The sequence below is a fragment of the Panthera onca genome, chromosome B3, assembly GCF_046562875.1.
Source record: "Panthera onca isolate mPanOnc1 chromosome B3, mPanOnc1 haplotype 2, whole genome shotgun sequence".
Lineage (NCBI taxonomy): Eukaryota > Metazoa > Chordata > Mammalia > Carnivora > Felidae > Panthera > Panthera onca.
This window is the reverse complement of record NC_138344.1, coordinates 120,194,420-120,217,353: the sequence shown is the minus strand read 5'-3', so window position 1 is coordinate 120,217,353 and position 22,934 is coordinate 120,194,420. Positions and strand designations below refer to the sequence as shown.

General features: G+C 47.2%; 1 protein-coding gene across 1 annotated transcript in view; it reads right to left on the bottom strand.

Annotated features, from left to right (window-relative positions):
• The window catches only part of IFT43 (intraflagellar transport 43), an 82,259-nt gene that overhangs the window by 34,484 nt on the left and 24,841 nt on the right, over nt 1-22,934 (bottom strand). The window contains exon 3 of the mRNA XM_078447983.2: nt 18,539-18,603. Within this exon, the coding sequence (XP_078304109.1) occupies nt 18,539-18,603 (65 nt within the window). The remainder of the gene's footprint in view (nt 1-18,538; nt 18,604-22,934) is intronic.

Below are 22,934 nucleotides of genomic sequence, written 5' to 3'. Positions count from 1 at the left end.
CCGCTCTGTAATGGAGCGACCTTTAAACATTCCCTTCCAGCCACTTACCCACTGTTTTCTCTGCCCCTCTGTTATATCCCGTGATCCCCAAAGCCCCATGAATACATTCAGACTCAGCCAAGTGATGAGGTGCTCCAAGAGAAGGTGACACGTGCCATTACAGGGGACCCTCTTCCAGCTGGCCATCGGTATGCCAGGCCATCGAGGCAGTGCAGGGCCACCGTGTGGGGCGGCTTCCGGGAAGGCTCAGCACCCACCCTGGTGCCCTCCTGTTATAGGTGAGCCAAGAACACCCTGGCGCTTCTAAACATGGCCTCTCCAACGAAACCAGGAGAGCCCAGTATGGCCACTGGTGACCAGCTGTGGTGAGAGAAGAATGGGTCAGAAAGCAAAATCCCTGGCACACACAACAGACCAGGAAAAAACTAGATTGTGTGAGGGGGTTGTACTCCGTGCATATATTCATACCCACGGATGCCCAAGCTGCTGCTTCTGTACCAAGACTGTTCTTGGTTGTTTCTCCACAAAGAACTGAAAAGAAAAGGGAAGGGCTACGTATGACATTCACACATGCACTTCATTTTTGAGAGACTGAATCCATGACAGGGAGGACAAGGAGATCACTTCATTGATGTCAGGGGAATTTTAACCAGTGCCTGGCGTCCCTAGTCACCTCCTCCTGGCGTTTCCCTGCTCGAGCTGCAGAGCTGCGGGTGCCCCTCAGGGGACTGGCTGGCTTGGGGTCCATAACTTTTTTCTCTGAAAGTTTTTCTGTTCAATCGGATTGTTTCATACAATCAACACTGCATTTTTGTAAGGGTCCCAGAGGATTGCGGCAAAGGCAATTTCATGCTAACAGAGTTATTGCACAAATACTATAGTGCATGGCCTTTTCGTGAACTTGATAAATGCATGCACGGGAGCTTTGTGGACGGGCATGGCTGTAGAATGAGAGGCACCTCCTATTACACTAATTAGCTGTATGACCTTGGGCAGCAGGCCAAGGTGACATGTAAGGGCTTCTCTAACTCTGAGATTTTACACCTGAGTCGCTTCACCAACCCCAGGCCTCACTGTCTCCATCTGTAACGTGAAGGGGCCATGACTTCTCAGGTCCCTCCCTGGCTCTGTGAATGACACTGACCCTGCCTCTCCCCGTCCTGGCCCCACCCTCCCTGTTCCCCATTTACATCATTCGTTCCCTAGTCTGACCACCTTCCCTGGAACTGGCTTATCGGGTCCCCAAATTTCAATTACTGGGATGTGCTGGTGTGCAGATCCCAATGTCAACATGGCAAGAAAAAAATAAAACAGGAAGGAAGGAAGGAAGGAAGGAAGGAAGGAAGGAAGGAAGGGAGGGAGGAAGGAAGGAAGAAAGGGAGGGAGGGAGGGAGAAAGGGATGAAAGAAGGGAAAATCTCTTTCTTTTAGTCAATCATTTTCAGGGACAATAGACACAAGCTCCCTTCCTACTTCAGAACTTAGTACATTTCCCACTGCAGTCTTCCCTTAGGGGTTGTCAAAGCAGCCACTACTTTTCCAATCACACAGGGCAGTTTTACTTTCCCTTTACCCCCCTCTTCTGAACAGTTAACCCCCTCTTAACATTCCCGTTGGTTTCTTCCTGCTCACTGACTCCTTTCTACTTCCTTTCCCTCCAAGCAGCTGGAAAGAGGTATCTGCCGGCTCGGCTCATATTGAACTCTCCAAACCTCCAAATCGGGCTTCTCAGAAAGTAGCCCTTTGTTCTCCGGGTCCCAGGGGACTCGCAGCCCTGGGCTCAACCACCTGGGACCCAGCCAGCCAGCCTACGTGTGGGTGCAGAGCTCTGATCTGGGGCCCTGATTTGAACACTGGCTTAAAGCCAGTGGCTGAGCAGGGCTCTGGAGTCCGGGGGCTCAAAGCAGAGTTTTACCATTCACTAGGTGTGTGCCCTTACGCCAGCCACTAAAAACCCACAAAATTGGTAACACCACATTCTGCTTCACAGGGTTGTTCTTAAGAATCAAATGAGCTTATAATCCATGCCAAGCATTTAGTGTAGCACATGGCACACGGGAAGTACTCTCAACAGTGGCTGCTGCCCCCATTACTATCGTGACTACTGTTATTATGACTGTTATTATTCTGACCCCAGTCTCTACTCCCTATGCTGCCCATGCTCGACATGTTGTCCTTCTCCTCCTTGGTCCTACCCGCTGAACCCCAGCCCCGAGGTGGGTGCTGGCTGGCTGCCCAGCTGAGTTGCTTCAGGCTTTTTGCTTCTAGATCCCTTGTTGCCCCTGCACCTGCTACCCCTTGCTGACTCGCCTGGAGCCCTAAGCGGACACACCCAGCGGCCCTCCCTCACTGCCTGGCCTGGTACCTCCCACCTCCACACGGGAAACATTTTGCCTGGCTCCCAGGCCTGTCCGCCAGCTGGACACTGCCCGCTACAACGACATTAACTTCGCCTCCAGTGTCAGCCTCCAGGCTTTTCAGCAGGCACCCTTCTCATGTTTCCTGTTTCTTGCTTTACTTTCTCTGCGTCTTGGTTCCCTTCCTTCATTATCCCTGTCTAAAATGCAACTTTTGCTGGCTTTCAAATCCTTTTGAAGGGATTCTCCACTGCTGGGGAGCTTCTAGAATTAGGTGAAATTGTTTCTATGCTCCTTAGCACACTTGACCCTCTATATCCCACAGTACATTCTTAGGGCTCCTGGGTGGCTCAGTTGGTTAAGTGGCTGACTTCGGCTCAGATCACGATCTTGTGGTTAATGAGTTCAAGCCCCACACTGGGCTTTGTGCTGACAGTTCAGAGTCCGGAGCCTCCTTCAGATTCTGTGTCTCCCTTTCTCTCTGCCCCTACCCTGCTCATGCTCTGTCTGTCTCTCTCTCTCTCTCAAAAATAAATAAACATTAAAAAAATTCATATCGCACAATACATTCCTTATGGTAGGACAGTCTCACCCAGTGACTTCTGTAGCTCCATTTGATGGGGTTGACCACAGAAAATAAGTCCTTTCCTCTGGATTCAAACCCCAATTTTGTTTGGGGCAGCAATGAGCCCAACTAAAGACATTCAATTCCCTAGCCTACTCCACACTGAGGGGTGGGCATACACCACATTTCTGACCAATGAGAAAGATGAGGCCATCCCTGGAAAGCAGGTCCTATTTCCTTTCCTCCAAAAGACAAATTCCCACTAAGAAAGAGCCCTCACCTCCTTCACCCTTCACCAGCCTTCACCCTCACCTCCATGTCATTCTCTCCTCTTCCTACCTGGAAAACAGACGTGAGGGCTGGAGATACAGCAGCCATCATACAACCATGAGGCATGAACACAATGACGAAGGCCCACGTGTGAAGGATGGTGGGCAGGACGATGGAAAGGGTTCCGTCCATGTCGTTACCACCGAACTGCCACACCAGCCCAGGACTGTGAAGCCTGGACCTCTTGTTTTCTGAGACAAACTGCTTTCTGTTTAAGCCTCTGCTAGTGGGGTTCCCTGTGGCTTGCAGATAAAAATGCAGCCTCAACAAACACAGCACATCCAGTGGCAAATGAGAAGTCATCCTAATTGAGAAGGAACACAGATCCGGTGGAAAAACCAACCTCACACAATCAGATTTAGTTAAGTTCTCTTAAGAGAAAGCAAGCATTTGAGTCAGATACAAGAATAATGCACTCTCAGAATAGGAAGGAGCAATGTCCCCAAAGTCTGCTGGGGAAAAAAAGCCATCAAACTTGGGGAGAAAAGGTGAGTAGACTCTCTCTACAGCTTTGTCTGGTCTAAAAAGACAACATTCTGCCATCGAGAATGGAGCTAAGACAACCTTTAAGAAGATGACTCCGCATAGGGAGAAATGGGTGTCTTTTTACCCCTGCAAATACCCCAAGCTCATACCACATCAAAAAGGCATTCAGAAGAGGTGTGATGTGTCCCTCGCACCACTGGTCACATACCTGTCAACACTTCAGCGGCTCCCTGTTCTCCCATGTGCTGGAGCTCAAGGTCCTGTGCTCCAGCCCATTTTCTACCTCACCGTCTGCTGCCATCTCCTCTAGGCAAACCCTGGGCTGTCGCCAGCCAGTTCTGTTCACTCCAGACCGATTGTGGACATTCAGTCCCCTTACACCCGGCCCCTGTGCCTGGAAGGCCTGCCCCCGCCTCCGTGCTTGTTAGCGGTTTCATTTCAAGGCAATGATTCCCAAACTAAAAGGTTTCAAGTAGCCATCTAGAAAGCAGATTTCAGAAGTTTAAACATACTTTCTGAGTTCTGGAGGGCCCGGGAGACCACTCTGTTTTAATGCTGAAGAGACAGGGCCCCAGCGTGCTGAGCTAGTGGGACAGGCTTACGCTAGCCCTCTCCTCCTTGCTCTCAGCTCAGGGCTCAGTGAGGAGAAATCTCGTACATGCCAAGGCTTATCTATTTGGGATTTCCTAGAATCAAACTCCAGTGCTGAAAAGGGAATTCTGGGATCATGTAGTTCAAACCCCTCAGGGGAGCCTCCGCCCCAAGAGTCCACACGACTGGCCTTAGGCTGACATGGCGAGTGGGTGGCAGAAGGGGACCAGGACACAGGCAGAGGTCCCGACTCCTAACAGGCGCACGGCGAAAGGGTGGCCCTAAGAAAGGAGGGTGACCAGAATGAGCTCAGGAAATGGCCACCAAGGCAGACACCTGACCGTATTTGACGTGTCCTTGGAGCACCCTGCTCTGGGCTGAAGGCCTCCTAGATTACTCTGCCCTCAGCCTCGAAGGGGAGTCACAGGCCCGACACCAGGGGCGGGGCTGCTGGGCGCACCGGTAACTAGAGCCGGCTCTCGAGCTGGCTGCCTGGGAATGGATCCAGTTCTTGGAGGGCACTGCAGGGTTAGAAGGAACGATCATTTCCAATGCCTAATTGAACTTAATGACCAGCCTAATTAGGCCTTTTAATGGCAGGACTGGCACGGCCTTGGCTCGTGCCCCTAAGTGCAGGCTGCATCCTCCGTACTCACCTTCCCAGGGCCAGGCGGCTGGCTGGAGCTCCGCTCTGCACACAGGTAGGCCAGAGGAGGTTAAGGGCAAGCATTCGCTCCCTGCCATTCTTCCCACGGGCTGAACATGCTGGAGCTATGTCCAAACAGCCCTCGGGGAACGTCTGCTGGGGGTCTACCACATGCAAAGGCACGGTATCAGGAGCCAAGGGCATAAAAATGGAAGGAAGCGAGACACAGAGAACAAGAGCATGACCCCGCAGTCAGACTCACCTGGGTTCAAGTCCTGGCTGGTTCCTTACGAGCCATGTGACTTTGAGCAAGTTATTTAACTTTTCTGAACTTCTATTTCCTCATCTGTAAGCTAGGATAATAATAGTACCAGCTCCTGAGGTTGTTTTGAAGATAAAGCAAAACAACTATGCTTAGGACAGTGCCCAGGACAAAAGCCACAATAAATAGTGTGTGTGTATCTCATCCATTCAACAAGGAGGATGGGCAAGATATGTGGGCTACCCATACACGGGTTCTGCAGTGGGGTCCCGGAAGGCAGAATCCGGATCACAGGGTGAGGCTACAAATTTCCTAAAGACAAGTTGTTGACAAGAAATCAGGGGGTTGGAGCGCCTGGGTGGCTCAGTCGGTTGAGCATCCAACTTCAGTTCAGGTCATGATCTCACGGTTTGTGAGTTCGAGCCTCGAGCTGGGCTCTGTGCTGACAGGTCAGAGCCTGGAGCCTGCTTCGGATTCTGGGTCTCCCTCTCTCTCTGCCCCCCCCCCACCCCCGTGCTCTGTCTCTGTCTCTCAAAAATAAATAAATGTTAAAAATAAATTAAAAAAAAAGAAATCAGGGGGTTGATAATGGCATATAAATTAGAAACAACCTAAATGCCCACCAACAGAGGAATAGTGCGTCCATACCACAGGATAGTAATGTAGCAGTTAGAAAAATAAAGAAAATCTACCTGGACTAAAAGATTTCCAGATGTGCTGTTAGGTGAAAAATGAAAAAAATTTAGGAGCAGAACACCCTTAGCATGATCCTACTTATGTTAAAAAAAATACACACACACACACACACACACACACACACACACAAGCATATCTATTGTATACAATTATATATTGAATATCTGTTATTGGTAAAAAATAACCAAGGAACTGTTACCAGTAGCTACTTCCAGAGAGACGACTAGGCTTGGACAAGATAGCGGCTTCAGGCAAATTTAGCTTTATCTGTCTTGTTTGACTTTTTACGTCATTAAAGTGCTTTTGGCTTGCTCGCACGATTTAAAAAGTCTTTGTAAAAACATATGTTTCCATTGAGTTCCCCACCAATGGAGGGGTTCACACAGACCCTGCACCAACACTGCTAGAGATGCTAGAATTTGGGGCACCTGGGTAGCTCGGTCGGTTGAGCGTCCAACTTCAGCTCAGGTCATGATCTCCCAGTTCCTGAGTTCGAGCCCCACGTTGGGCTTTGCACAGACACCACGGAGCCTGCTTCAGATCCTCTGTCCCCTTCTCTCTCCGCCCCTCCCTGGCTTGTGCTCTCTCAACAAATAAATTAAAAAAAAGAAGAGGCACTAGAATTTGACAGGAGATGGGATGAAACTGGCTCTAACCTTCTAGCTTCAAACCTCTGCACTAGGTGATAATCCAGAGAGACAAAGGAATACTCCACAGGACGCTGTGGGTGTTTGGGCTGTTGTTATCTAAGGGATACTCCTGTGGGCCTATCATTTCTTTCGTGACCGTCAGAGACCCTTCTGCTTTACAATCCTATCCCCAGCTCTACGAAATGAACAGCTCTAGTCACAGGAGAACTTGTACTTCTGGAAAATGAGAAATGACAAAGAGCCACAAGTCAAAGCCTTCACTCACAGGACATGTGAAGAACCCACTCTAGAACCACTCCTGGTTTTCAGTTACGAAAATAAAATTCAGCAGTAGCTGGACTTGTTAAGAAAAGCTGAGGGCTTGAAAGGAAGCTGAGAGCAGCTTCAGGGGAGGTGGGGGTCAGGGCCTGGACTTTGTAGTCTTTTGGGAGGGCTCCCTACAGGCCACCACACCACACAAGCCTCCCTAGAGGTCGCCACACAGGCCGCCACACAGGCCTCCCTACAGGCCGTCACACAGGCAACTGGGAAGCAGTTCCGTTGACCCAAGCCCTTGGAAACAGCCATTGGATGCTGTCTCTCCCCTGGTGCACAAACGTGGGCAACAGGTTTACCTCAAGTCACCGCACGTGCTCCTCCCCTCCTCCCTGGGTGCCAGGTACTCACTTCTGCTCCAGGGAGAGGACGGACTAGGGCCACGTGTCAGGGAGACTGCTCCACTTTTCACAGTGGGGAGTGAGGTGGCCAAATGCTACTCCACGTGGGGCTTACAGGAACAGACTGCTATCACCTTCGATTGGGAGGCACTTGACAGAATTGCAAGATTCCAATTATTTCATATTTAGTCATTTGCATAAGTAAATTGGTTTTGCGACACCAGACGAGCCATCCAGGGCTCTAACCTTTAGCGACTATCACTCAGAACATCTCTGCTTGCTCTGAACGGAACATCACTGGATCAGCCTAAGTGGAAGTGCACGAAAATGCGCCCCCCCCAGAACCTCAAAGAGGAAAAGGCTGATCCATGCTTCGTATCTCTTCCTTAGCCCACGGGGTCTATACGAACCTTGCCTCCAGGCTTTATGAGACTTTCCAAAGGGTCATGTGATGGCTAGTACATGAATCAACGTCGGAAGTCTGCTTTCCACCTGGGAAAATATCACCCTATTGGCGGCTTATGATTGCTTTTACTGAGATAGGAAACTTTGGAGTACTACGTAGCCCTTAAAAGTGAGGCAGTTCTATTCTGTATTGAGATTCTTAAGGTCACCAAGAAATACTGTCATATGATAAGAGAAAAACGCAGAGGAGATAGGTTACCATTTATGTGAGGGGATAAGAAGATATATTAATCTATATTTTTCGTAAATGCACAGAGTATCTTTGGGAGGATACTGGGGAACAGTCAGTGGCTGCCTCCAGGAAGGGAAACTGAGTGCCTGGGGGCAGGGAAAGTGAGATGTAGCTTCCTACCATTCTTCCTTACCCTTCTGTGCTAGGCATGTCTCTAATGTATTTAAAATAAATATAATTAAGACTCACTAGGAGTTCTAATGTCTCAAAAGATGACACGGGGTTATATAAGGAACTCAGACGCAGGAATGTGTGAAGGGGGACGTTAGTAAGGACCTCACTGCTGTGTGCTGCAGGGCCGAGTGGGAAAGAGCAGCTCTGCTAAGTCCTGTCATATCTGCCCATTATTCTTGCTCCTTTCCACCTATCGGCCACCAAGGCAAATGCAATCTACCAAAACGGTACAAGTGTGTGAAGACAGGAAAGGCCTAAGGATAGAATGAGCTCGGCACAGTCCACACTTTCCACTACTTCAGGGAGGAGACTTCTTTTTGGTGAGTTATTTCAACGAACACGGTCCAGGTGTTCTTTCCTCTTCAGATCCTACTGAACATACTGGATTTCTAGCAACAAACAATGCAATTAAATTCTAATTAAAAAAAAAAACAAAAACAGGGGCGCCCGAGTGGCTTGGTCGGTTAAGCAGCCAACTTCGGCTCGGGTCATGATCTCGCGGTTTGTGGGTTCGAGCCCCGCGTCGGGCTCTGTGCTGACAGCTCAGAGCCTGGAGCCTGTTTCGGATTCTGTGTCTCCCTCTCTCTCTCTGCCCCTCCCCTGCTCATGCTCTGTCTTTCAAAAAATGAAAAAAATGCTAAAAACATTAAAACAAACAAACAACAACAACTGTGAATACTCCAAGTTCAGTTACAATGGAAATGTATGCAGACCTTCCTTTATCAGCTCTCTGTCCAGGCTCTGAATGTAAGTGGAGAGCAAAGCCAGCAATGACTCTTCGGGGAGCCTACACAGAACAAGCAAATGTGCGGTGTACATTTAAGCCATCTGTTGTTGCTGAGCCCCGAGGCTAACTTTTCCGAATCTGCTGTATCTTGCAGGCCCTACAGAGGAGACGTGTAAATGTAGAAGAAAGCACGTGATAGAAAGTTGTGACAACTATGCAGGGGGCTCTTGTGGGCATCTCCAGGGACAAGGCACCTGAGCCCTGGATACAGCCGCTGGAAATGGGTGCACGATTCGCTACTGAGGACTTTCCCTTCTTACCACCTCACATGCGACGGCCTCATCCGATTTCACCCAATCGTAGACATTCTTCTCTAATGGCTGACCTCACTGAGAACCAAGTAACTGTTCACCCACGGTGCCCAGGACCCCTGGTCCAGCCATACCGATTCTGGGTTTGCTGTGACTGAGGACCGCAGGTGGAAAATAAATTCTCCGTACTTCTAATCCGTTTTATTTGTCTTGAAAAACTAAATAAACAATATTATGTTTACTGATGAAATCTGAAGGTCAAGGATTAAGATCTTTTACTTCGGTGGACCGAGGGATACTTGGTCTCTTTTTAATTACTGTCTAAAACTCACTCACCGATCAACTGCGTACTGAGCACCTGAATGTGCCAGGCACTACAGACTCAGAAGCAAAAAATATGGGCAAAAGTCTCTTGTAAAGTAACTGTTTACTAGTTACTACTAATGCGAAGGCAGAGGCAGCTGCAGCTCTCTCACAGTTCAGGAAAAGAGAAAAACTCAAAATAAACAGAGAATGAGAAAGAGCCATGGGGGGTAAAACATTACCCGGCAAGGTGTTTGATGTACTACCCTTCCAACTTTCCTACAGGTTTCAAACTTTTTGAAATAAAGATTGGAGGGAGCAAGGAGGCAGGATTATAAACTGTATTTCAGGCAGCCAGATAATCGGCAAGAGAAAGTTCTTTATACAAGAAGTTTTGTTAAGGGGAAATTGGAGAATCACCACTTGACATCCTTCAATTGAAATCATGGCTCTAGGCAACGATCCCCAATGGACACTGTGGCCTCTAGGTAGGAGTCTGGTGGGCAATGTGAAATGGGGGGCACGCCCCTGACCCCGCTGATCAATTGCAGCCTCGTGTCACGTGGACCGCCCGCACACCTGCTCCTCTCATGCCTGCCCGTGCCTTCGGATGTGATGTCGCAGTGTGGGCACAGCACCACTTGCCAAGTATTCCTGCCAAAACAGTGAGCCTGGATGTAACCTGCAGTTAATCTAGATCTAACTATCAGCTTCACAAGGAACATGAAGGACAGAGGAGCAAGCTAAACACCATGAGCAGGAAGCAATGAGCCAAATCCTGAAGGTGGGACATTCTATGAGACAAGTCTCCCCCCACCCCCACAAAAAAAAAAAAAAAATCAATGGCATGGGGGATAAAAGGGAGGTGGGGGGCATGTTGCAGAATGCAAGGAAGACTAAAGACATCTGGTAACTAGATATAAGGTGTAGACCTTGATTTGCCTTCTTACAATCCAACTGTAAAACAACATCTTTGAGACAATGGAAATATCTGAGTATATGAGATGGCATTAAGGAATCATTTTTAATTTCGGAAAATATGATAATGGGATGGCAGTTAATAAACAAAAACAGTCCTTATCAGTTAATAAAAATTACCTGCAGCCGGAGAGGAAGGAGGGAGGGGAAACAATGACATTCTTTCTATGTTGTCAAGCTTCTCTAATCATCCTTGACCTCGTAGACGATAAAAGATTTTTCACACCCATATGTGTACCTTCTTAAGACTAAATAACTACATCATATATACATCCATGTACGTATATCGACATAAAACCCAGTACTATATATATATGTGTGTGTGTGTGTGTGTACGTAGATATACATACATATATATATATTTCCTTCATCTTTCTCAAAACTTAAAATACTTAAAACTCGGGGTGCCTGGGTGGCTCAGTCCGTTAAGCATCTGACTTTGGCTCAGGTCATGATCTCATGGTTTGTGGGTTCCAGCCCTGCATCAGGCTCGCTGCTGTCAGCACAGAGCCTGCTTTGGATCCTCTGTCCCCCGCCCCTCCCTCCCTCTCAAAAATAAACATTAAAAAAAAAAACCACTTAAAACTGTCATTTTAGTGGAAACCTGAGGTGACAGACAAGACTGCTCATGGTTACACGCGACCAGCCTCGAGGCCCTGGCAACTCTGGGTCTGGCCCAGAGGCAGAGCACAAGCATCTGGGCACACCTGTGCTCCCAGTGCAGCCCAGGGCACACCAGTGGTGAAATTCCAGCTAACCTACCCTCCAGGCTAAGAAACTGACTTCTGTGGGACTAGAAAGCCTGTTACGATGCTGGTGTGAGAGGACAAAACGTGTTTGCAACTGTGCTTATAGACCTAGGTGCCCGGCAGCTCTGAGTTTTTGCCTTTCACACTTTTGTAGCCTAATAAGAATGAACTATTCCCTGCTAACACCAAGGTAGAGAGACTCCGGTATGGCAATGACACAGAGAGAGAGAGGACAGAAGCCCTTTAGTATTCTTGGAACATCTATGCCATTAAAAAGAGAGAGAGAGAGAGAGAGAGAGGGAGAGAGGGAGGGAGAGAGAGAGAGAGAGGGAGGGAGGGAAGGAGGAGGGAAGGGGGCAACCTCAGGACCAGCACTCGGCTGTTCTCCCGCCATCTTGATGTCCTTGACGCGTGCAGATGGTGTGGAAGGGCTGGCACCAGAACAGCCCAGGAGAAGGAATGAGCGGCCAATGGAGATTTATGTGAGGAGAGTGAGATGGACAAGGTAAAATTGTCAGGAGGAGTTGTTAGAAAGTAAAATATATTGTGACAATTCCACTCCTGCCGTTCATCAATAAACTGACAGATCATTTAGTGTCAATTAGGAGTGATAGATGGACAAGTCCCCATGATCCTGGGCCAAAATTAATGGCTGGGAGGGAGAGGGTGATTGAAAATGACGGCTGACATTGAGAGCAAAGTCCTGAAAGTCCCTGAGGGGCCATTACTTGCCTCATTCCCTTGCAGATCAATGCAGGGACAAACCCAAAAACAGACACTTTGAGACAAAACTTAATCACTCTACCTTTCCTTCCTCTCTTTACCAAGTCCAGTTGCCTCTCGTTCAGCTCTGTTCTTCATGGCCAAGTCAGCGACCCACAGGCCATGAGGGCCCCACCTCAGGCAACTTCAGAGCCCAGGACAGCCTGGCTCCAAGATGGAATCTTCGGCACGGCTGTGACTGTGGTGCCGGGAGAAGGGAAAGGTAGTGATCCCAGGTCCCGTGGAATTCCTGAATACAGCCCTTTCCTGTGGCTCAGGAGTGAGCACATGAGTTCCGGCACCAACATCTCTAGCCAGTGTGGTGGTTGACGCACGCTCTGCTCTCTACCTTGGGCGGTGTTGACGTAAATAAAATAATCCCAGAAATTCGTATCCCTTGACTATGAGCTCCCGGATCGTATCTGGAAATAGGTCTTCTACTTCCCACTGGCAACAACAGAGCTGTAGACCTCTGTCAGCCTCACTTTCCACCTCCTTCCCTTGTAGAGGGATATCTACCTTAGAGAATGGAACCTACCCAAGAGAGTTGGTGTAATGCACATATGAGGGGCAGCTATGGACTGAATGTTTGTGTCCCCCCACAAATTCACATGTTGAAACCCTAATCTCTATTGTGACAGTGTTTGAAGGTGGGGCTTTTGGGAGCTAATCAGAGTCAGATGAAGTCATGAGGGTAGAGCCCCCAGGATGGGATTGGTACTCTTATAAAATGAGGAGAAACACAAGACCTGCCTCTCTCTGTGTGCACACAGCGAGGAAGGCCACGTAAGGATATATCCAGAAACAGGGCCCTCAGTGAGGACCAGACCATGCTGGCAACTTGATCTCAGACTTCTAGCCTCCAGAACTAGAAATAAACGTGAGAAATAAACGTGTGCTGTTTAAGCCACCCGGTCAAGGGCATTCTGTTCTAGCAGCCTGAACTGAATCCATGCCATTATTATTATCCTTTCAGAAGAACTTAAGTCGAGTATTTCCAGTGTGAATTTTCTACTCTAAGCAGACTGACAGTAAGGTTACTGCCCCCCCAACACTTCTGCCTACATGTCCTTGAACTACAGTGCTCTCCTCCTGATCCTCTTTGTGCGTGAGAATCCACCCAGTGAGACCCCCATCTCCTCTGCAAGGGACCCTAACCACTGTGATTACTCTCTTCTCTGAGGTCACATCACCAGTGTTAGCCAGTCTGTTTCTCACTTGCGATGTGCTCCTTTCACCATTTTTGTGAATGAAAATGCCTGACCCTGCAATTTGAACGGAAACTCTTGCAGGGCAGGGGGCACTCTATACTGTGCCCTGTAGGAGCAGGAGCCCCTGTTTTCCGACCCGAACAGGCAGCTCCTCAATGTAGCCCAAGAACGGCCTCTCTCACCCTTAGTCAGTGCCCATCCTCTTCCTGCCTCACATCTACTCCGCCTGCCTCCTGAGACCAGCTCTCCTTTGCTCCAGTGAACTCAACAGTGTACCTTTCTACTTTGAAAAAAGAAGAAAACCAAGAGGCCAATCCAAAATGAACTTCCCCCAATTCCCTACTCCCTGAATTCTTCTTGATCACTTACCCAACTTGTCCAAGCTCCCTATCTTGGAGGAAAAACGTCCTCGCCTCCTTCTGTCCAAGGTTAATTAATCTCTCTTGGAAGGTCCTATCCTTCCAAGGATCTGCTTGGTCAAATCCCTATTTCACCTGCAGTCACTCTTTCCCCACGTATTACACACATCGTTCTCAACACAAACCACTCCCAAATACCGTCCCATTATCTCCTTTCTTTCTCAGGGAAGGAGACCAGATCACCATTTCCCGCCTCCATTCCTTTTCAGCCCATCATCTGGCTTCTGCCCCAGTGCAAATCACAGTACCACTTTTTCAAAGGTCCCTAGTAACCTCCAAATAGCCAAATCCAAGGCTCCATCCTTGACTTCTATTTGCGTAGATGATCCAAGTTGCACCTCTCCTTTGACGTCCCTTCCAGCCTCCCAAACTGTGGAAATTATCTATGTGGACCACCACCAGCCTACGAATCAGGTTTCTCCTGCATTCCCTATCTGACGGCACCACTACCCAACCAGCCATCAAAGCGAGGCGCCTTGTGGTGACCCTCCCCTCCTCCCTCCTTTGCCCTACCTCCGACCAATGGCACGTCCGTGAACTCTATCTCCGAAACGTCTCCAAAGCTCCTCTCCTCTCCGTGCTCACACCAGTGCCCTAGTTCAGCTCTTATCTTCCTTCATACAGACTAGTACCTTCCCCAAAGTGGCTCCAACCTTTCAGACCTCCACTTTCCACACTGATAGCAGAGTGGCTCGATCTGATAGCAAAAACACTGATGCGATCACTCATATGTTCAATAAACAGTCACTGAGCACTTACTATGGACCAGCACTATTCGAGGTACTGGGCATAGGTAAATCAGAGTATGTCTCCTCTCAAGAAGTTTATATCACAGTAGAGAGAAAAAGGTAACATATCCACGTGTACACAAACACACACACGCACATGTATGCATATATGTCACATGCTGGCACATAAAGCAAGAGATGGGAACACAGAGTGACCAGGGTGCTACTTTATATAAAGTGAGGTCAGGTAGAGCCTTGTAAGCCATGGTAAAAGCTTTGTGATGTACTTTGACTATGGGGAATACCACTGGAGAGTTCTCAACAGACGTGAAATGATCTCACTTATGCTTTAAAAAAGTCACTCTGCCTCCGTAGAGATAAGACGGAGGGAGGCAAGGATGAAGGGAGGAGACCAGTCAGGACGTTCTCACTTGAGTCAATGCTAAAAATGACGGTGACTGTAGCCAAGCACTGGCAGGACACACAGCAGATGTATTTCATCTGTAGACCTGAGCCAGTTTGCTGACAGACTGAACATGAGTTGAGACCAAGAGAAGGGTCCAAGAGGATTCCAAAGTTTATGGCCTGGGAAATGGGGAAGAGAAGAGTCACCATTTACGGAGATGTGAGGGAAACTCTGGGAGGTACAGGTTAGGGGATGGGATGGAAGGGGCGGCACTGAAGAGGACTGATTCAGACGTGCTATGACCGAGTTGTGTCTTCAAGTAGAAACATCACGTGGATAACTGGATGTTCAGGGAAAGGCCTGGAGGGATATATATTTTGAAGTCGTCACTGTGAAGGTGATAGTAAAACTCCCGAGACTGGGTTGAGATCGTGCAAGAGTGAGGGTTGACGCCGAAGAGAGGAGGTTCGAGGAGGAGGCCTGGGCCCCCCAGCAGCTTCAGGACTAGGCCACAGACCAAGGAGCCACGCAAGACAATACACTGAGAAGTAACATACGAAATGGAAAAGCATCTTTTTCCAAGAGCAAGCTGATCTGATCTGGAACAATCTTTAATACGTACACTGATACATTCACTTAATAGATCCATTTTTGAGATTCTCTTTTGTTCTCTAAGGAGCAGATACAGGATTTGTCTCATCTCCATACTTCAAAATAAATTCCAGCTATTACAAGCACTAAAATCCCCTAATAGCTTAGAAAAATGGGGCTACTCTCTAAGACTCTCACTAATACTGCAGCGTTACCTTCTTGTTCTCGGTTAGCACTGAAAAGTAGTGCTGTGTTCCATAACGCAAAGAGCGTGGCATCTACTGGCGTACGGACAGACAGAAAGTCCACCGGAACAGAGTAACAGGTCCAAAAGGAGACTCAGGTACAAAGACGGAGACTATGATAAAGATGGGTTCTAAATTCCCTGGAGAAAGATGCATTTTTAAATAAACGGCGGGCGTGGGCAATAGCCACTTCAAAAAAGATTAAAACTGAATCCATGCTTTATATGGTAGGCTAGAATTAATTCCAAACAGATAAGAGATCTGAATTTTTAAAATGAAAGGGTGTGGCTGTGTTCTGATAAGACATGATCTATGAAAACTGGCAGCTAGCCTGTGGGTCAAAGTTTGCTGAATCCTAATGTATAGAAACAAAGAAGAATAAATTAAAATTGCATATGTATGTGTTTAATTCTGCAAAAGCAAGAAAAAGACAAGATAGGAAGGACAGACCAGAAACTAATACAGAGGTTACTGGATGGGATGGATGGGAATGAGGAGGAGGGAATAAGGATGGGAGTGAGGCATCTCTGAGTACGTGTTTCTATGCCACTTTGATATGATAAGAAGTATACAAAATCACCTGTTCTTGCCCGAAACCTACAATTTGAACCTAAGCATGAGGAACCAATCAGAGAAAACCAGAATGTATGACATTCTGTAAGACAACTGGCCTGGACTCCTCAAAAAAGTCTGGGAGAGCGGGGGAGGAATTGGAATTATTTCAGATCAAGAGAGAGATTTTAGAGAAGATAAATTTATCTTTAACTGCACTTATCCGGATAGATTTAAATAAAAATGATTTTAGATAAAGAGGTAGAACGACTCAACACAATGTGTGAACTCTGACAGGATCCTGGAGCCATAAAAGACATTTGGGGACAACTGGGTAAATTTAAATATAAACTATATACTAACTGTTAATTCATTATGAAATTACTTGGATATGATAATCATACTGTGATTATCTGGAGAATGTCCTTAATCTTGAGAGATGCATGCTGAAGTATTTAGAGGTGAAATGTCATGATGTCTGCAACTTGTTTTCAAATGATTCAGAGGGGGAAACGTGTGTGTGTGTGTGTGTGTGTGTGTGTGTGTGTGTGTGTGTAAATGAAGGGAGGAAAAGAATTAGAAAAATATATACTTTGAAGGCAATAAGTGCTGAAGGAAATTTCTCAACAAGAGTAACATCTGGGGGGCCTGGGGTGCTCAGTCAGTTAAGCAACTGGCTCTTGATTTTGGTTCTGGTCACGATCTTACAGTTTGTGACATCCAGCCCCACATTGGGCTCTGTGCTGACGGCACAGAGCCTGCTTGGGATTCTCTGTCTCCCTCTCTCTCTGCCCCTCCTGCGTTCTCTCTCTCTCCCTCTCAAAAATAAATAAATAACCTTAAAAAAAAAAAAAGAGTCATGTCTGTGTTTCAAGAAAAAGAAATTCCTTTTCCAAGTATAAATCAAATAGTTAAACTTGAAAGCTGGCCATCCTGCTGGTGTAGTAAATATTTTTTTTCTGGTTTACTTCCCATCAAAGACTTAGTGCAAGGAATTAGAGACCAAAGTAGTTTGTAATCCTGCAATTACTAACCAGCCATTCCATTCTGTTTAGAAAGTTACTTTAAGAACACAGAACGAGGGTCAAAAGGTACAAACTTCCAGTTATATAATGACTTAAGTCATGAAGATGGAATGTAAGCGTGGTGACTACAGTTAATAACACTGTATTGCAGGGGGCGCCTGGGTAGTTAAACGTCCAACTTCGGCTCAGGTCATGATCTCACAGTCTATGGGTTCGAGCCCCGCGTGGGGCTCTGTGCTGATGGCTCAGAGCCTGGAGCCCGCTTCGGATTCTGTGTCTCGCTCTCTCTGTGCCCCTCCCCTGCTCACATGGTGTGTGTGTCTCTCTCTCTCAAAAGTAAATAAACATTAAAATATATATACTGTATTGTATATTTGAAAGTTGCCAAGAGAGTGGATCTTAAAAGTTTTCAGCACGAGAAAAAAAATTTTTGTAACTACGTGTGGTGACGAATGTTAACTTGTACATTGTGGTGATCATGTAGCAATAGATACAAATATCGAATCATTATGTTGTTTACATGAAACCAATATAATGTGTGTCGATTATACCTCCATTTAAAAAAATTTTTTTTTAATGTTTTATCTATTTTTGAGAGACAGCGTAAGCAGGGGAAGGACAGCAAGAGAGGGAGACGGAGGATCTGAGGCCGGCTCTGTGCTGATAGCAGCTAGCAACTCACGAACTGCGAGATCGTGACCTGAGCTGAACTCAGATGCTCAACCGACTGAGCCGCCCAGGCGCCCCCCTCCATTTTTTAAGAAAAGAACACAGAGGGGCGCCTGGGCGGCTCAGTCGGTTGAGCATCCGACTTCGGCTCGGGTCATGCTCTTGCGGCTCGTGAGTTCGAGCCCCGCGTCGGGCTCTGTGCTACCGGCTCAGAGCCTGGAGCCTGCTTCAGATTCTGTCTCCCTCTCTCTCTGTCCCTCCCCCGCTCTCTCACTCTCTCAAAAATAAATAAACATTTAAAACAAAACAAATGAAATAAAACAAAAAGAACACAGAATGCCACATATGGATGAACTTTGAAAACGTCAAGCCAAGTGAAAAGTCAGTCACAGAGGACCACATGAGGTACGATTCCATTTATGCAAAATGTCCAGAACAGGCAAGTCACAGAGATAGAAAGCAGAATGGTGGCTGCCTAGGGTTGGGGATGTTGGGGGGCGGAGGGCATGGGAAATAACTCTAATGGGTACCAGGTTTCTTTAAAGGGGTAGGTGATGAAAATGTTCTAAAACTGACAGAGGTGCTGGTAGCACAACTCTGTTAAAGGCACCAGGAAGGACTGAACTGTCCATTTTAAATGGCGAATTACACGGAATTGGAATTACACCTCAATCAAGTTGTTATAAAAACTGAAAGAAAAAAACCCACAAGAGCAAAATGCCCACCTCCACCCTCACGAGCTGCCGCACTTACTTTGAAGCCTTCGTGGAATCATCGGCCCAGCCTCCTTGCCTGCGCGGCGGCTTGGGAGGGGGAGCCTAAAAGGGAAGGAGAAGCCACAATAACAGTCGCTCACCATTGACATTCAAGCATGCAGTGGATGAGGTTAAGGCCACCTAAACCAATATTCTGCCTATCGAAATCTTTCAAATAAAAATACAGTAGCCTTTCTAATTTACTTTCAAAATCTGGGTGCTTTCATGCCCTTCTGTGGGTATATAAAAAAGCAAGATCTATAGGGCAATTTGGCAAAGCTTACTGAAAGCCTTAGAAATACTTCATACTTTTTAAGCCAGTGATTCTAATCCAAGGAATTTATCCCAAAGAAAGAATCAGAGAGAGAGAGAGAGAGAGAGAGAGAGAGAGAGAGAGAGACCTAGTGTCATTTCTGAATCGTAAAAAATTCAAAACCAAAACAGACAGTAATAAGAAATGAAGTAAATCATGGAATACACACATGAAGATACTATGTAATAATGAAGAACATGGTAAAAAAAGGATACTTCATGATATGACAATATTCAGTATATATTAACTTTTAAAAAACATGTTGCAGGGGCGCTTGGGTGGCTCAGTCGGTTAAGTGTCCGATTTTGGCTCAGGTCATGATCTCACGGTTGGTGGGTTCGAGCCTTGCGTCGGGCTCTGTGCTGACAGCTCGGAGCCTGGAACCTGCTTCGGATTCTGTGCCTCCCTCTCTCTCTGCCCCTCCCCTGCTAGAACTCTGTCTCTCTCTCAAAAAGAAATAAACCTTAAAAAAATTAAAAACAAACAAACAAACATGTTGCAGAACAGTACATATATGCTTTCAATTTGGTGAAAAAACTGTTAATACGTAATATCAAGTGTCTAATGAGCTATATAATACACGAGTGAGAGAGGACCCCAGTGACAGAATTATGGACAATTTTTAATTTCCTTCTTTGTGTTGTTGTCCATTTTCTAACTTTTTTTTTCTTTACAATCACTTTATCTTTTATAAATTGAAAGGTAATAAAAAAAGATGTAAAACAGGTTTGCTTAAAAAACATAAACTAAACTGGCAGGATAAAAATCTACTCAGCTTATTTGGGGAAGAAGGATTAACCTGCAAAGGATGCATTCAGGAACCCAAGTGTGGGCATTCTGGTTCAGTACATCTCAACTGGAAACACCAAGGGAACATCAAGCAATCCACTGAGTCAATCAAGGTGGATAAAACAGCAATGAGAACATTTCCTATTTTCAATTGCCCAGCATTCTCCTAGGATTGTGTTTTGAAATATCAACTTCCTTTTTCTAAGAACTGCATATACTTATAACGGTTGCTCTCAGTCTAAGGAGATACTTTGATGAATGACTAAAAACACAGGTTGGCCAACTTTTTCAATATTTCTCATTCTGCGGGCCACACGGTCTCTGTTGCAGCTATTCGATTCTGGCACTGTAGGGCAATAAACAGCCACAGACAATAAGTAAGCAAACAGGTGTCACTGTGTTCCAATAAAACTTTATAAAAACAAGCAGCAGTCAAATTTAGCAGGAAGGATGTGGTTTGTAGAACCTCAGACTAAAATGTGCCATTGCAACATCCTTTAAATTTATCACTTAAAGCCTAGCTTGTAACTTAAAAAAATTTCTTTTTAATGTTTGTTTATTTTTGAGAGAGAGGGGCAGAGCACGATCAGGAGAGGGGCAGAGAGAGGGAGACAGAATCTGAAGCAGGCTATAGGCTCTGAGCTGTCAGCACAGAGCCCGACATGGGGCTTGAGCTGAAATCAGATGGTCAACTGACTGAGCCACCCAGGCTCCCCCTAACTTGTAACTTTTTAAGAAAACATCTCTCAATGTGCCAAAATACCTTTATACTTTTGATGTTTTATTTTGCACCAAGATATACTTTCTTTCTGGCTTTTCTAGTAGCACCCCAGCCTGCCAAGGACATGCTCCATCTAGATACCAGGGTGAGCCAGAACCTTCCGGAAATGACTGAGAAGAAACCAAGCCCTAAAATGCCTCTATCCAACTCAGCTCCCAGGACATACTAGGTGCCACGTTAGAGAAAACGAACTTGACTTTTCTAAGCTAGAGGCAGGTAATGGAGCTATCTGGGGGACTCTGTTACAAATGACCAAAATGCAGAAGTGGAAAACAAGCTACTGTCTGTCTCTATCAGGGGGGAAATCCCAATCCAAAGAAGATGTACCAAGGAGACGCCCACCGCTGCTCCCCAGTCCACACATCCTTGTCTGGTGTCCCTGCCACCCACACCCACCCACCCGTGGGCCAGAAGGGGAAGCCTCTACTCCACAACCCTACTTCCCTCAGACACTGGATGAACCAGGGGACCAATCGATTCCTCTGTCCCAGGAATCCAGAACTGAAGCTCAGAGGTTAAGTTGTTTCGAAAGCAGGAGCTGTCGAAGGACCAGCTACTTGGAAGCGGAATAGCCCCAAACTACCACAAACCAAACTTGCATATAAGCAGAAACCAACAACCCTGTCTGGCTGAGCTTCTACTGTGTGTAAGGCACTGTGCTGGGGACACTTGAAATGTTAAAGAGAACCAGACTGAACCACAGGGGGCCCCCTTGAGGATGTTTTAAACGAGTCTGGCCTACAGGCCGTCTTCCCTGTACTTCTGCAGGTAACATTCCCTACTTCCTTACCCAAGGACAGGACCATCTTGTGAGAATGAACATTCCTGAATTTGGAGGTGACAGACCCATAGCCACATGTTGTGTTTTGCCAGACAGTGGGTTTTTTTGTGTGTTTTGGTTTGTAAATTTAAATTAATATTTAAAAAACTGGAAGATCTGCACACACAATCCGGCTTCTCCTGAAAAACTCGAAGATCCAGTAGCTCTGGGGCTGAGATAATAGTTGCCCCTGTGGACAAGACCGGCGCATTCCAGTTGGCCACAGTCCCCACCCGCCCTCTCTGTCTCCTTCCTGCTAAAGTCAAGTGCAGCTGCCCTCTGGTACTACTGCTCTTGTGCTGTTGTTCCTCTTGCAGTGCAGAATCCTCTCTCTGTTCCTACGTCTAATGGAAAATGAAAGCCAGGTCAGGTGTTTTGAGAAAGACGGGCCTGAGCGTATCTCTCGGCTGGAAGTGTGAGCTTATCTTACAAGTTCCGGATGCGCACCGAAGGAGTGCCCGTATCTTACCCCTAGCCCCACTTCACTCAGCGAGAACACCTGCCCGGCCCACGCTGTCACGAGTGCAAGTGACCCCGGAGCTACGGCCTCAGAGCTGGCAACCTCTGCTCTCTTCTCTTCGCTCTAGATGTTGGGAAGCACAGAATGAACCAAGTCAGATCCAGGGCGCCACAAGGTCGGGGTGCCTGAGTCCCCCTGGCACTCTCCCAGTGCCATGAGATGCTGAGAGTGGGCGAGAAGGGAGAGAACTTGGGTCGCACTGGCAGGGTTCCGCCACTTGTCTCCTGGTCCCGGCGGTTTTCCACTGTGGGGTGACAACGGTGACAGAGGGAGCAGAGACTGAACTGGGAAGGGGCTCTGGGAGATCAGACGGCTCGGAAAAGGGGCACCAGCAGCCTATACTTCCGTCAAAATGCGCTCCTTTGAGTAACTGCTGAACGGCCAGACTAAATCAGGGGCTGCACGGTCAGCGCTTAGAGCAGTGCCCGCCACGCCAGCACTCTGTCTTCCCCTGTGATCATCACTGGCGGCGTTACTAATGTCAGTATGTGAAAGGTTAGACCGCGGGCAGTAAAATATACCACCATTAGGGGAAAAAAAAAAAAAAAAAAAAAGAGAAAAAAATTGAGCCCGGCCTGAGCCGTCACTTTGACTACTAAGGGACATTGTGTGGTTAATAAAGTTCCCTAAGATTCTGAAAACCAAAACGACCTGCTTTATCTCCTTTAACCACAAATCCCAGGAAGCCACGGCTGTCAGGAGGCTGATGCGAGCCCTTTCCAGCCGGCCAGCGGTAGCACAAAGACGCATTTTCTCTCACGCTCCTCCCGTTAGGAAAGCGTACCAGCTGCTACATTAGGACCGCAGCATCAAAACAAAAAGATCACCACGTAAGAGTCATACCTCCGCATCCAACAGACTGAAAACCTAGTTCCAAAATCGAAGGGTTTTTTTTCACAAGTGACTAAAGACTTCAAGAGTTGACATAAGGCTGTAAAAACTGTGTAAGCTACCTTCCCCTTAGATGCACAGGGTGGGGCAGAGGCTGCGACTGTCCTCCCCACTCCCCACCAGGAGCCTCGCAGACCTCGACCTTGGGAGAGAGTGCAGAGGAAGAGGGGAGACCAGAAGGGCAGGCAGAACCCGCTCCCCACAAGCTGGGGCTTGGCACGAAGCGGGAGCTGTCTCCCTCCTCATGGAAAATCCTTAGTTTCGGTCTCATACCCTGGGT